This window comes from Engystomops pustulosus, unplaced genomic scaffold (assembly GCF_040894005.1).
Source record: "Engystomops pustulosus unplaced genomic scaffold, aEngPut4.maternal MAT_SCAFFOLD_973, whole genome shotgun sequence".
NCBI classification, from domain to species: Eukaryota; Metazoa; Chordata; class Amphibia; order Anura; family Leptodactylidae; genus Engystomops; species Engystomops pustulosus.
The window spans coordinates 6237-19724 of record NW_027285852.1 but is presented as its reverse complement, the minus strand read 5'-3'; the positions used below and the strand labels follow the sequence as shown (position 1 = coordinate 19724).

The 13488-nt window shown below is 62.1% G+C and overlaps 1 protein-coding gene across 1 annotated transcript; it reads right to left on the bottom strand.

Annotated features, from left to right (window-relative positions):
• Nucleotides 1-1745: 1745 nt before the first annotated feature.
• ETNK1 (ethanolamine kinase 1) lies at nucleotides 1746-13060 on the bottom strand (the record flags this gene model as incomplete). The annotated part of the gene is made up of 3 exons (XM_072132588.1): nucleotides 12758-13060; nucleotides 1963-2103; nucleotides 1746-1888 (listed from the first exon to the last, which is right to left on the bottom strand). Coding segments are annotated over exons 1-3 (490 nt in total), but the record flags the coding sequence as incomplete, so codon positions are not given.
• Nucleotides 13061-13488: the final 428 nt, after the last annotated feature.

The following is a 13488-nucleotide window of genomic DNA, read 5'->3' as shown; positions in this document are numbered from 1 at the left end:
CAGTGCGGGGGGAGGAGAGGCATCAGTGCGGGGGGAGGAGAGGCATCAGTGCGGGGGGAGGAGGGGCATCAGTGCGGGGGGAGGAGGGGCATCAGTGCGGGGCATCAGTGCGGGGGGAGGAGGGGCATCAGTGCGGGGGGAGGAGAGGCATCAGTGCGGGGGGAGGAGGGCATCAGTGCGGGGGGAGGAGGGGCATCAGTGCGGGGGGAGGAGAGGCATCAGTGCGGGGGGAGGAGAGGCATCAGTGCGGGGGGAGGAGGGGCATCAGTGCGGGGGGAGGAGGGGCATCAGTGCGGGGCATCAGTGCGGGGGGAGGGCAGGGGCATCAGTGCGGGGGGAGGAGGGGCATCAGTGCGGGGGAGGAGAGGCATCAGTGCGGGGGGAGGAGAGGCATCAGTGCGGGGGGAGGAGGGGCATCAGTGCGGGGGGAGGAGGGGCATCAGTGCGGGGGGAGGAGAGGCATCAGTGCGGGGGGAGGAGAGGCATCAGTGCGGGGGGAGGAGGGGCATCAGTGCGGGGGGAGGAGAGGCATCAGTGCGGGGGAGGAGGGGCATCAGTGCGGGGGGAGGAGGGGCATCAGTGCGGGGGGAGGAGGGGCATCAGTGCGGGGGGAGGAGGGGCATCAGTGCGGGGGGAGGAGGGGCATCAGTGCGGGGGGAGGAGGGGCATCAGTGCGGGGGAGGAGGGGCATCAGTGCGGGGGGAGGAGAGGCATCAGTGCGGGGGGAGGAGGGGCATCAGTGCGGGGGGGAGGAGAGGCATCAGTGCGGGGGGAGGAGGGGCATCAGTGCGGAGGAGGAGGGGCATCAGTGCGGGGGGGAGGAGGGGCATCAGTGCGGGGGGAGGAGGGGCATCAGTGCGGGGGAGGAGAGGAGGGGGCCAATCAGTGCGGGAGGAGGAGGGGGCATCAGTGCGGAGGAGGAGGGGCATCAGTGCGGGGGGAGGAGAGGCAGGGGGGAGGAGAGGCATCAGTGCGGAGGAGGAGGGGCATCAGTGCGGAGGAGGAGGGGCATCAGTGCGGAGGAGGAGGGGCATCAGTGCGGGGGGAGGAGAGGGGGGCCACATCAGTGCGGGGGAGGAGAGGGGGGGCCACATCAGTGCAGGGGAGGAGAGGAGGGGGGCCACATCAGTGCGGAGGGAGGAGGAGGAGGAGGAGGAGGAGGAGGAGGAGGAGGAGGGGCCACATCAGTGCGGGGGAGGAGGAGGAGGAGGAGGGGCCACATCAGTGCGGAGGGAGGAGGAGGAGGGGCCACATTAGTGCGGAGGGAGGAGGAGGAGGAGGAGGAGGGGCCACATCAGTGCGGAGGGAGGAGGAGGAGGAGGGGCCACATCAGTGCGGAGGGAGGAGGAGGAGGAGGAGGGGCCACATCAGTGCGGGGGGAGGAGGAGGAGGGGCCACATCAGTGCGGGGGGAGGAGGAGGAGGGGCCACATCAGTGCGGGGGGAGGAGGAGGAGGGGCCACATCAGTGCGGGGGGAGGAGGAGGAGGAGGAGGGGCCACATCAGTGCGGGAGGAGGAGGGGCCACATCAGTGCGGAGGGAGGAGGAGGAGGGGCCACATCAGTGCGGGGGGAGGAGGAGGAGGGGCCACATCAGTGCGGGGGGAGGAGGAGGAGGGGCCACATCAGTGCGGGGGGAGGAGGAGGAGGGGGCCACATCAGTGCGGGGGGAGGAGGAGGAGGGGCCACATCAGTGCGGGGGAGGGGGGGCAGGGGTCACTGGGCCCCCTCCCCCCGGGGCACCTACCTCTCTCCTGGTTGTAGATGATGTTCTTGCACAGGAGGTCGTTGTGACACAGGACGACGGGGGAGCCCAGACTGGACAGCGCCGCCTCCATCCACAGCATCTCCGCCTCCAGCACCGGGCGGCTCCGGACCTCGCGCACAAACCTGCCGGAACGCAGAGAGGTTCAGCTGTAACTGGAGCTCAGCGCTGGGGGTGCGCACAGCGGAGAGACACCTACCTGTCCTGGATGAGGGGGTCCGGGAACTCGCTGGGCACCAGGGAGAAGTAGGCGCGCATCTTCAGCCACAGGTTGGACTTGGGGATCCACCCGTTGTGCGCGTGGATGGCGTGGATCCGGGCGAGCTGCCGGGCGATCAGCCTGGGGGCGAGAGGAGGAGCTAAGTGACCCTGGGGGCGAGGAGAGGAGGAGCTAAGTGACCCCGGGGGGGCAAGAGGAGGAGCTAAGTGACCCCAACACAACACGGAGGGGTCCCGGCTGCTGCATGCAGTGGTCTGCCCATCCCACACGGGCTGCACGCTCCCCCTCCCTACATCCATCCCTACACCGGCCGATCACTCGCTCCCCCCTCCCTACATCCATCCCTACACCGGCCGAGCACTCGCTCCCCCCTCCCTACATCCATCCCTACACCGGCCGAGCACTCGCTCCCCCCACCCTACATCCATCCCTACACCGGCCGAGCACTCGCTCCCCCTCCCTACATCCATCCCTACACCGGCCGAGCACTCGCTCCCCCTATCTACATCCATCCGTACACCGGCCGATCCCTCGCTCCCCCTCCCTACATCCATCCCTACAACGGCCGATCCCTCGCTCCCCCTCCCTACATCCATCCCCACACCGGCCAATCACTCGCTCCCCCCTCCCTACATCCATCCCTACACCGGCCGATCCCTCGCTCCCCCCTCCCTACATCCATCCCTACACCGGCCGATCCCTCGCTCCCCCCTCCCTAAATCCATCCCCACACCGGCCGAGCACTCGCTCCCCCTCCCTACATCCATCCCCACACCGGCCGAGCACTCGCTCCCCCCTCCCTACATCCATCCCTACAAGGGCCGAGCACTCGCTCCCCCTCCCTACACCGGCCGAGCACTCGCTCCCCCCTCCCTACATCCATCCGATCACTCGCTCCCCCTCCCTACATCCATCCCTACACCGGCCGAGCACTCACTCCCCCCTCCCTACATCCATCCCTACACCATCCGAGCACTCGCTCCCCCCTCCCTACATCCATCCGATCACTCGCTCCCCCTCCCTACATCCATCCCTACACCGGCCAATCACTCGCTCCCCCTCCCTCTATCCATCCCCACACCGGCCGAGCACTCGCTCCCCCTCCCTACATCCATCCCTACACCATCCGAGCACTCGCTCCCCCCTCCCTACATCCATCCCTACACCGGCCGAGCACTCGCTCCCCCTCCCTACATCCATCCGATCACTCGCTCCCCCTCCCTACATCCATCCGTACACCGGTAGATCACTCGCTCCCCCTCCCTACATCCATCCCTACACCATCCGAGCACTCGCTCCCCCTCCCTACATCCATCCGATCACTCGCTCCCCCTCCCTACATCCATCCCTACACCGGCCGAGCACTCGCTCCCCCCTCCCTACATCCATCCCTACACCATCCGAGCACTCGCTCCCCCCTCCCTACATCCATCCGATCACTCGCTCCCCCTCCCTACATCCATCCGTACACCGGCCGATCACTCGCTCCCCCTCCCTACATCCATCCCTACACCGGCCGAGCAGTCGCTCCCCCTCCCTACATCCATCCCTACACCGGCCGAGCACTCGCTCCCCCCTCCCTACATCCATCCCTACACCGGCCGAGCACTCGCTCCCCCCTCCCTACATCCATCCCTACACCGGCCGATCCCTCGCTCCCCCTCCCTAAATCCATCCCCACACCGGCCGAGCACTCGCTCCCCCTCCCTACATCCATCCCCACACCGGCCGAGCACTCGCTCCCCCCTCCCTACATCCATCCCTACAAGGGCCGAGCACTCGCTCCCCCTCCCTACACCGGCCGAGCACTCGCTCCCCCCTCCCTACATCCATCCCTACAGCGGCCGAGCACTCGCTCCCCCCTCCCTACATCCATCCCCACACCGGCCGAGCACTCGCTCCCCCCTCCCTACATGCATCCGATCACTCGCTCCCCCTCCCTACATCCATCCCCACACCGGTCGATCACTCGCTCCCCCTCCCTACATCCATCCCTACACCGGCCGATCCCTCGCTCCCCCTCCCTACATCCATCCCCACACCGGCCGAGCACTCGCTCCCCCCTCCCTACATCCATCCCTACAAGGGCCGAGCACTCGCTCCCCCTCCCTACATCCATCCCTACACCGGCCGAGCACTCGCTCCCCCCTATCTACATCCATCCGTACACCGGCCGGTCCCTCGCTCCCCCTCCCTACATCCATCCCCACACCGGCCGAGCACTCGCTCCCCCCTCCCTACATCCATCCCTACAAGGGCCGATCACTCGCTCCCCCTCCCTACATCCATCCCTACACCGGCCGAGCACTCGCTCCCCCTATCTACATCCATCCGTACACCGGCCGATCCCTCGCTCCCCCTCCCTACATCCATCCCCACACCGGCCGATCCCCTCGCTCCCCCTCCCTACATCCATCCCTACACCGGCCGAGCACTCGCTCCCCCTCCCTACATCCATCCCTACACCGGCCGATTACTTGCTCCCCCTCCCTACATCCATCCCTACACCATCCGAGCACTCGCTCCCCCCTCCCTACATCCATCCGATCACTCGCTCCCCCTCCCTACATCCATCCCTACACCGGCCGAGCACTCACTCCCCCCTCCCTACATCCATCCCTACACCATCCGAGCACTCGCTCCCCCCACCCTACATCCATCCGATCACTCGCTCCCCCTCCCTACATCCATCCCTACACCGGCCAATCACTCGCTCCCCCTCCCTCTATCCATCCCCACACCGGCCGAGCACTCGCTCCCCCTCCCTACATCCATCCCTACACCATGCGAGCACTCGCTCCCCCCTCCCTACATCCATCCCTACACCGGCCGAGCACTCGCTCCCCCTCCCTACATCCATCCGATCACTCGCTCCCCCTCCCTACATCCATCCGTACACCGGTAGATCACTCGCTCCCCCCTCCCTACATCCATCCCTACACCATCCGAGCACTCGCTCCCCCTCCCTACATCCATCCGATCACTCGCTCCCCCTCCCTACATCCATCCCTACACCGGCCGAGCACTCGCTCCCCCCCCTCCCTACATCCATCCCTACACCATCCGAGCACTCGCTCCCCCCTCCCTACATCCATCCGATCACTCGCTCCCCCTCCCTACATCCATCCGTACACCGGCCGATCACTCGCTCCCCCTCCCTACATCCATCCCTACACCGGCCGAGCAGTCGCTCCCCCTCCCTACATCCATCCCTACACCGGCCGAGCACTCGCTCCCCCTCCCTACATCCATCCCTACACCGGCCGAGCACTCGCTCCCCCCTCCCTACATCCATCCCTACACCGGCCGAGCACTCGCTCCCCCTCCCTACATCCATCCCTACACCGGCCGAGCACTCGCTCCCCCCTCCCTACATCCATCCCTACACCATCCGAGCACTCGCTCCCCCCTCCCTACATCCATCCGATCACTCGCTCCCCCTATCTACATCCATCCGTACACCGGTCGATCACTCGCTCCCCCTCCCTACATCCATCCCTACACCGGCCGAGCACTCGCTCCCCCTCCCTACATCCATCCCTACACTGGCCGAGCACTCGCTCCCCCTCCCTACATCCATCCCTACACCGGCCAATCACTCGCTCCCCCTCCCTACATCCATCCCCACACCGGCCGAGCACTCGCTCCCCCCTCCCTACATCCATCCGATCACTCGCTCCCCCTATCTACATCCACCCGTACACCGGTCGATCACTCGCTCCCCCCTCCCTACATCTATCCCTACACCGGCCGAGCACTCGCTCCCCCTCCCTACATCCATCCCCACACCGGCCAATCACTCGCTCCCCCTCCCTACATCCATCCCCACACCGGCCGAGCACTCGCTCCCCCTCCCTACATCCATCCCTACACCATCCGAGCACTCGCTCCCCCCTCCCTACATCCATCCGATCACTCGCTCCCCCTCCCTACATCCATCCGTACACCGGTCGATCACTCGCTCCCCCCTCCCTACATCCATCCCTACACCATCCGAGCACTCGCTCCCCCCTCCCTACATCCATCCGATCACTCGCTCCCCCTCCCTACATCCATCCCTACACCGGTCGAGCACTCGCTCCCCCTCCCTACATCCATCCCTACACCGGCCGATTACTTGCTCCCCCTCCCTACATCCATCCCTACACCATCCGAGCACTCGCTCCCCCCTCCCTACATCCATCCGATCACTCGCTCCCCCTCCCTACATCCATCCCTACACCGGCCGAGCACTCACTCCCCCCTCCCTACATCCATCCCTACACCATCCGAGCACTCGCTCCCCCCTCCCTACATCCATCCGATCACTCGCTCCCCCTCCCTACATCCATCCCTACACCGGCCAATCACTCGCTCCCCTTCCCTCTATCCATCCCCACACCGGCCGAGCACTCGCTCCCCCTCCCTACATCCATCCCTACACCATCCGAGCACTCGCTCCCCCCTCCCTACATCCATCCCTACACCGGCCGAGCACTCGCTCCCCCTCCCTACATCCATCCGATCACTCGCTCCCCCTCCCTACATCCATCCGTACACCGGTAGATCACTCGCTCCCCCCTCCCTACATCCATCCCTACACCATCCGAGCACTCGCTCCCCCTCCCTACATCCATCCGATCACTCGCTCCCCCTCCCTACATCCATCCCTACACCGGCCGAGCACTCGCTCCCCCCTCCCTACATCCATCCCTACACCATCCGAGCACTCGCTCCCCCCTCCCTACATCCATCCGATCACTCGCTCCCCCTCCCTACATCCATCCGTACACCGGCCGATCACTCGCTCCCCCTCCCTACATCCATCCCTACACCGGCCGAGCAGTCGCTCCCCCTCCCTACATCCATCCCTACACCGGCCGAGCACTCGCTCCCCCTCCCTACATCCATCCCTACACCGGCCGAGCACTCGCTCCCCCCTCCCTACATCCATCCCTACACCGGCCGAGCACTCGCTCCCCCTCCCTACATCCATCCCTACACCGGCCGAGCACTCGCTCCCCCCTCCCTACATCCATCCCTACACCATCCGAGCACTCGCTCCCCCCTCCCTACATCCATCCGATCACTCGCTCCCCCTATCTACATCCATCCGTACACCGGTCGATCACTCGCTCCCCCTCCCTACATCCATCCCTACACCGGCCGAGCACTCGCTCCCCCTCCCTACATCCATCCCTACACTGGCCGAGCACTCGCTCCCCCTCCCTACATCCATCCCTACACTGGGCAGATGATGGGGCCCCCTCCCGGTGATAGGTGAGCGATGACCCGACGCCTAAAGCCTCTTACAGACAAAGACCCGAGTCAGCAGCGGAGGCATCACCTGCAGATTACTGGTCACCTTCACCGGGACACGGGGGAGAGCGGGGCCCCTACACACAAGAGGCCAAAGGGGGGGCCCCTACACACAAGAGGCCAAAGGGGGGGCCCCTACACACAAGAGGCCAAAGGGGGGGCCCCTACACACAAGAGGCCAAAGGGGGGGCCCCTACACACAAGAGGCCAAAGGGGGGGCCCCTACACACAAGAGGCCAAAGGGGGGGCCCCTACACACAAGAGGCCAAAGGGGGGGCCCCTACACACAAGAGGCCGGGGGGGGGGCCCCTACACACAAGAGGCCGGGGGGGGGGGCCCCTACACACAAGAGGCCGGGGGGGGGGGCCCCTACACACAAGAGGCCAAAGGGGGGGCCCCTACACACAAGAGGCCAAAGGGGGGGCCCCTACACACAAGAGGCCAAAGGGGGGGCCCCTACACACAAGAGGCCAAAGGGGGGGCCCCTACACACAAGAGGCCGGGGGGGGGGGCCCCTACACACAAGAGGCCGGGGGGGGGGCCCCTACACACAAGAGGCCGGGGGGGGGGGCCCTACACACTCGTATATACAGTCCTGTATATACACGGCACACACCAGGGACCCCGCAGCAGCAGCTCATACAGTCCTGTATATACACTTCACACACCAGGGACCCCGCAGCAGCAGCTCATACAGTCCTGTATATACACTGCACACACCAGGGACCCCGCAGCAGCAGCTCATACAGTCCTGTATATACACAGCACACACCAGGGACCCCGCAGCAGCAGCTCATACAGTCCTGTATATACACGGCACACACCAGGGACCCCGCAGCAGCAGCTCATACACTCCTGTATATACACAGCACACACCAGGGACCCCGCAGCAGCAGCTCATACAGTCCTGTATATACACGGCACACACCAGGGACCCCGCAGCAGCAGCTCATACAGTCCTGTATATACACTGCACACACCAGGGACCCCGCAGCAGCAGCTCATACAGTCCTGTATATACACAGCACACACCAGGGACCCCGCAGCAGCAGCTCATACAGTCCTGTATATACACGGCACACACCAGGGACCCCGCAGCAGCAGCTCATACAGTCCTGTATATACACGGCACACACCAGGGACCCCGCAGCAGCAGCTCATACAGTCCTGTATATACACAGCACACACCAGGGACCCCGCAGCAGCAGCTCATACAGTCCTGTATATACACAGCACACACCAGGGACCCCGCAGCAGCAGCTCATACAGTCCTGTATATACACAGCACACACCAGGGACCCCGCAGCAGCAGCTCATACAGTCCTGTATATACACGGCACACACCAGGGACCCCGCAGCAGCAGCTCATACAGTCCTGTATATACACGGCACACACCAGGGACCCCGCAGCAGCAGCTCATACAGTCCTGTATATACACGGCACACACCAGGGACCCCGCAGCAGCAGCTCATACAGTCCTGTATATACACGGCACACACCAGGGACCCCACAGCAGCAGCTCATACAGTCCTGTATATACACGGCACACACCAGGGATCCCGCAGCAGCAGCTCATACAGTCCTGTATATACACGGCACACACCAGGGATCCCGCAGCAGCAGCTCATACAGTCCTGTATATACACGGCACACACCAGGGACCCCGCAGCAGCAGCTCATACAGTCCTGTATATACACGGCACACACCAGGGACCCCGCAGCAGCAGCTCATACAGTCCTGTATATACACGGCACACACCAGGGACCCCGCAGCAGCAGCTCATACAGTCCTGTATATACACGGCACACACCAGGGACCCCGCAGCAGCAGCTCATACAGTCCTGTATATACACTGCACACACCAGGGACCCCGCAGCAGCAGCTCATACAGTCCTGTATATACACGGCACACACCAGGGACCCCGCAGCAGCAGCTCATACAGTCCTGTATATACACGGCACACACCAGGGATCCCGCAGCAGCAGCTCATACAGTCCTGTATATACACAGGGCACACCAGGGACCCCGCAGCAGCAGCTCATACAGTCCTGTATATACACGGCACACACCAGGGACCCCGCAGCAGCAGCTCATACAGTCCTGTATATACACGGCACACACCAGGGACCCCGCAGCAGCAGCTCATACAGTCCTGTATATACATGGCACACACCAGGGACCCCGCAGCAGCAGCTCATACAGTCCTGTATATACACTGCACACACCAGGGACCCCGCAGCAGCAGCTCATACAGTCCTGTATATACACGGCACACACCAGGGACCCCGCAGCAGCAGCTCATACAGTCCTGTATATACACTGCACACACCAGGGACCCCGCAGCAGCAGCTCATACAGTCCTGTATATACACGGCACACACCAGGGACCCCGCAGCAGCAGCTCATACAGTCCTGTATATACACGGCACACACCAGGGACCCCGCAGCAGCAGCTCATACAGTCCTGTATATACACGGCACACACCAGGGACCCCGCAGCAGCAGCTCATACAGTCCTGTATATACACGGCACACACCAGGGACCCCGCAGCAGCAGCTCATACAGTCCTGTATATACACGGCACACACCAGGGACCCCGCAGCAGCAGCTCATACACTCCTGTATATACACGGCACACACCAGGGACCCCGCAGCAGCAGCTCATACAGTCCTGTATATACACTGCACACACCAGGGACCCCGCAGCAGCAGCTCATACAGTCCTGTATATACACTGCACACACCAGGGACCCCGCAGCAGCAGCTCATACAGTCCTGTATATACACGGCACACACCAGGGACCCCGCAGCAGCAGCTCATACAGTCCTGTATATACACGGCACACACCAGGGACCCCGCAGCAGCAGCTCATACAGTCCTGTATACACACGGCACACACCAGGGACCCCGCAGCAGCAGCTCATACAGTCCTGTATATACACGGCACACACCAGGGACCCCGCAGCAGCAGCTCATACAGTCCTGTATACACACGGCACACACCAGGGACCCCGCAGCAGCAGCTCATACAGTCCTGTATATACACGGCACACACCAGGGACCCCGCAGCAGCAGCTCATACAGTCCTGTATATACACGGCACACACCAGGGACCCCGCAGCAGCAGCTCATACAGTCCTGTATATACACGGCACACACCAGGGACCCCGCAGCAGCAGCTCATACAGTCCTGTATATACACGGCACACACCAGGGATCCCGCAGCAGCAGCTCATACAGTCCTGTATATACACAGCACACACCAGGTACCCCGCAGCAGCAGCTCATACAGTCCTGTATATACACGGCACACACCAGGGACCCCGCAGCAGCAGCTCATACAGTCCTGTATATACACGGCACACACCAGGGACCCCGCAGCAGCAGCTCATACAGTCCTGTATATACACGGGGCACACCAGGGACCCCGCAGCAGCAGCTCATACAGTCCTGTATATACACGGCACACACCAGGGACCCCGCAGCAGCAGCTCATACAGTCCTGTATATACACGGCACACACCAGGGACCCCGCAGCAGCAGCACATACAGTCCTGTATATACACTGCACACACCAGGGACCCCGCAGCAGCAGCTCATACAGTCCTGTATATACACGGCACACACCAGGGACCCCGCAGCAGCAGCTCATACAGTCCTGTATATACACGGCACACACCAGGGACCCCGCAGCAGCAGCTCATACAGTCCTGTATATACACGGCACACACCAGGGACCCCGCAGCAGCAGCTCATACAGTCCTGTATATACACTGCACACACCAGGGACCCCGCAGCAGCAGCTCATACAGTCCTGTATATACACGGCACACACCAGGGACCCCGCAGCAGCAGCTCATGCAGTCCTGTATATACACTGCGCACACCAGGGACCCCGCAGCAGCAGCTCATACAGTCCTGTATATACACTGCACACACCAGGGACCCCGCAGCAGCAGCTCATACAGTCCTGTATATACACGTGCGCACACCAGGGACCCCGCCAGCAGCAGCTCATACAGTCCTGTATATACATGCACACACCAGGGACCCCGCAGCAGCAGCTCATACAGTCCTGTATATACACTGCACACACCAGGGACCCCCGCAGCAGCAGCTCATACAGTCCTGTACATACACGGCACACACCAGGGACCCCACAGCAGCAGCTCATACAGTCCCTGTATATACACGGCACACACCAGGGACCCCGCAGCAGCAGCTCATACAGTCCTGTATATACACTGCACACACCAGGGACCCCGCAGCAGCAGCTCATACAGTCCTGTATATACACTGCACACACCAGGGACCCCGCAGCAGCAGCTCATACAGTCCTGTATATACACGGCACACACCAGGGACCCCGCAGCAGCAGCTCATACAGTCCTGTATATACACTGCACACACCAGGGACCCCGCAGCAGCAGCTCATACAGTCCTGTATATACACGGCACACACCAGGGACCCCGCAGCAGCAGCTCATACAGTCCTGTATATACACTGCACACACCAGGGACCCCGCAGCAGCAGCTCATACAGTCCTGTATATACACTGCACACACCAGGGACCCCGCGCGGCAGCTCATACAGTCCTGTATATACACGGCACACACCAGGGACCCGCAGCAGCAGCTCATACAGTCCTGTATATACACGGCACACACCAGGGACCCCGCAGCAGCAGCTCATACAGTCCTGTATATACACTGCACACACCAGGGACCCCGCAGCAGCAGCTCATACAGTCCTGTATATACACGGCACACACCAGGGACCCCGCAGCAGCAGCTCATACAGTCCTGTATATACACGGCACACACCAGGGACCCCGCAGCAGCAGCTCATACAGTCCTGTATATACACGGCACACACCAGGGACCCCGCAGCAGCAGCTCATACAGTCCTGTATATACACGGCACACACCAGGGACCCCGCAGCAGCAGCTCATACAGTCCTGTATATACACGGCACACACCAGGGACCCCGCAGCAGCAGCTCATACAGTCCTGTATATACACTGCACACACCAGGGACCCCGCAGCAGCAGCTCATACAGTCCTGTATATACACGGTGCACACACCAGGGACCCCGCAGCAGCAGCTCATACAGTCCTGTATATACACGGCACACACCAGGGACCCCGCAGCAGCAGCTCATACAGTCGTGTATACACACGGCACACACCCAGGGACCCCGCAGCAGCAGCTCATACAGTCCTGTATATACACGGCACACACCAGGGACCCCGCAGCAGCAGCTCATACAGTCCTGTATATACACGGCACACACCAGGGACCCCGCAGCAGCTCATACAGTCCTGTATATACACGGCACACACCAGGGACCCCACAGCAGCAGCTCATACAGTCCTGTATATACACTGCACACACCAGGACCCCGCAGCAGCAGCTCATACAGTCCTGTATATACACTGCACACACCAGGGACCCCGCAGCAGCTTGTACCTGTATATTTTAGGATTGCAGACGTGCTCCGGGTCCAGCGCCGCTCCCTGCATGAACTCGTAGCACAGGCCGTTATTAAAGGTGCAGTGCAGTTTTGGGGCACAGCCGTGTGACTGCAGGACCCGGAAACTCTTGAGTTCCTCCTCGCGGTCCACCAGCAGCTCCGTCTTATTCCCATAGATCCGCACCAAGACCACGTCCTCCATGGAGTCCCCCACATAGCAGCCAATCAGCTTATTAGTGATCCCGTCCGTGAAGACCTAGAAGTAGACACACCAAGGGTTAAAGGGGCGGCACCCCTAATAGAAAGAGCACCCACAGCAAAACGGCTGATAACAGAGAATCCACCAAACAATAACAGCTGATAACTGGGAGCAACAGAGGGAAACAAACTACCTGGAAGGAGCAACACCTGCGATTACACCTCCACACTACTGCAGAATAGTGAGTGCAGCTCTGGGGTATAATACAGGATGTAACTCAGGATCAGTACAGGATAAGTAATGTCATGTATGTACACAGTGACTGCACCAGCAGCAGAATAGTGAGTGCAGCTCTGGGGTATAATACAGGATGTAACTCAGGATCAGTACAGGATAAGTCATGTCATGTATGTACACAGTGACTGCACCAGCAGCAGAATAGTGAGTGCAGCTCTGGGGTATAATACAGGATGTAACTCAGGATCAGTACAGGATAAGTAATGTCATGTGTGTACACAGTGACTGCAC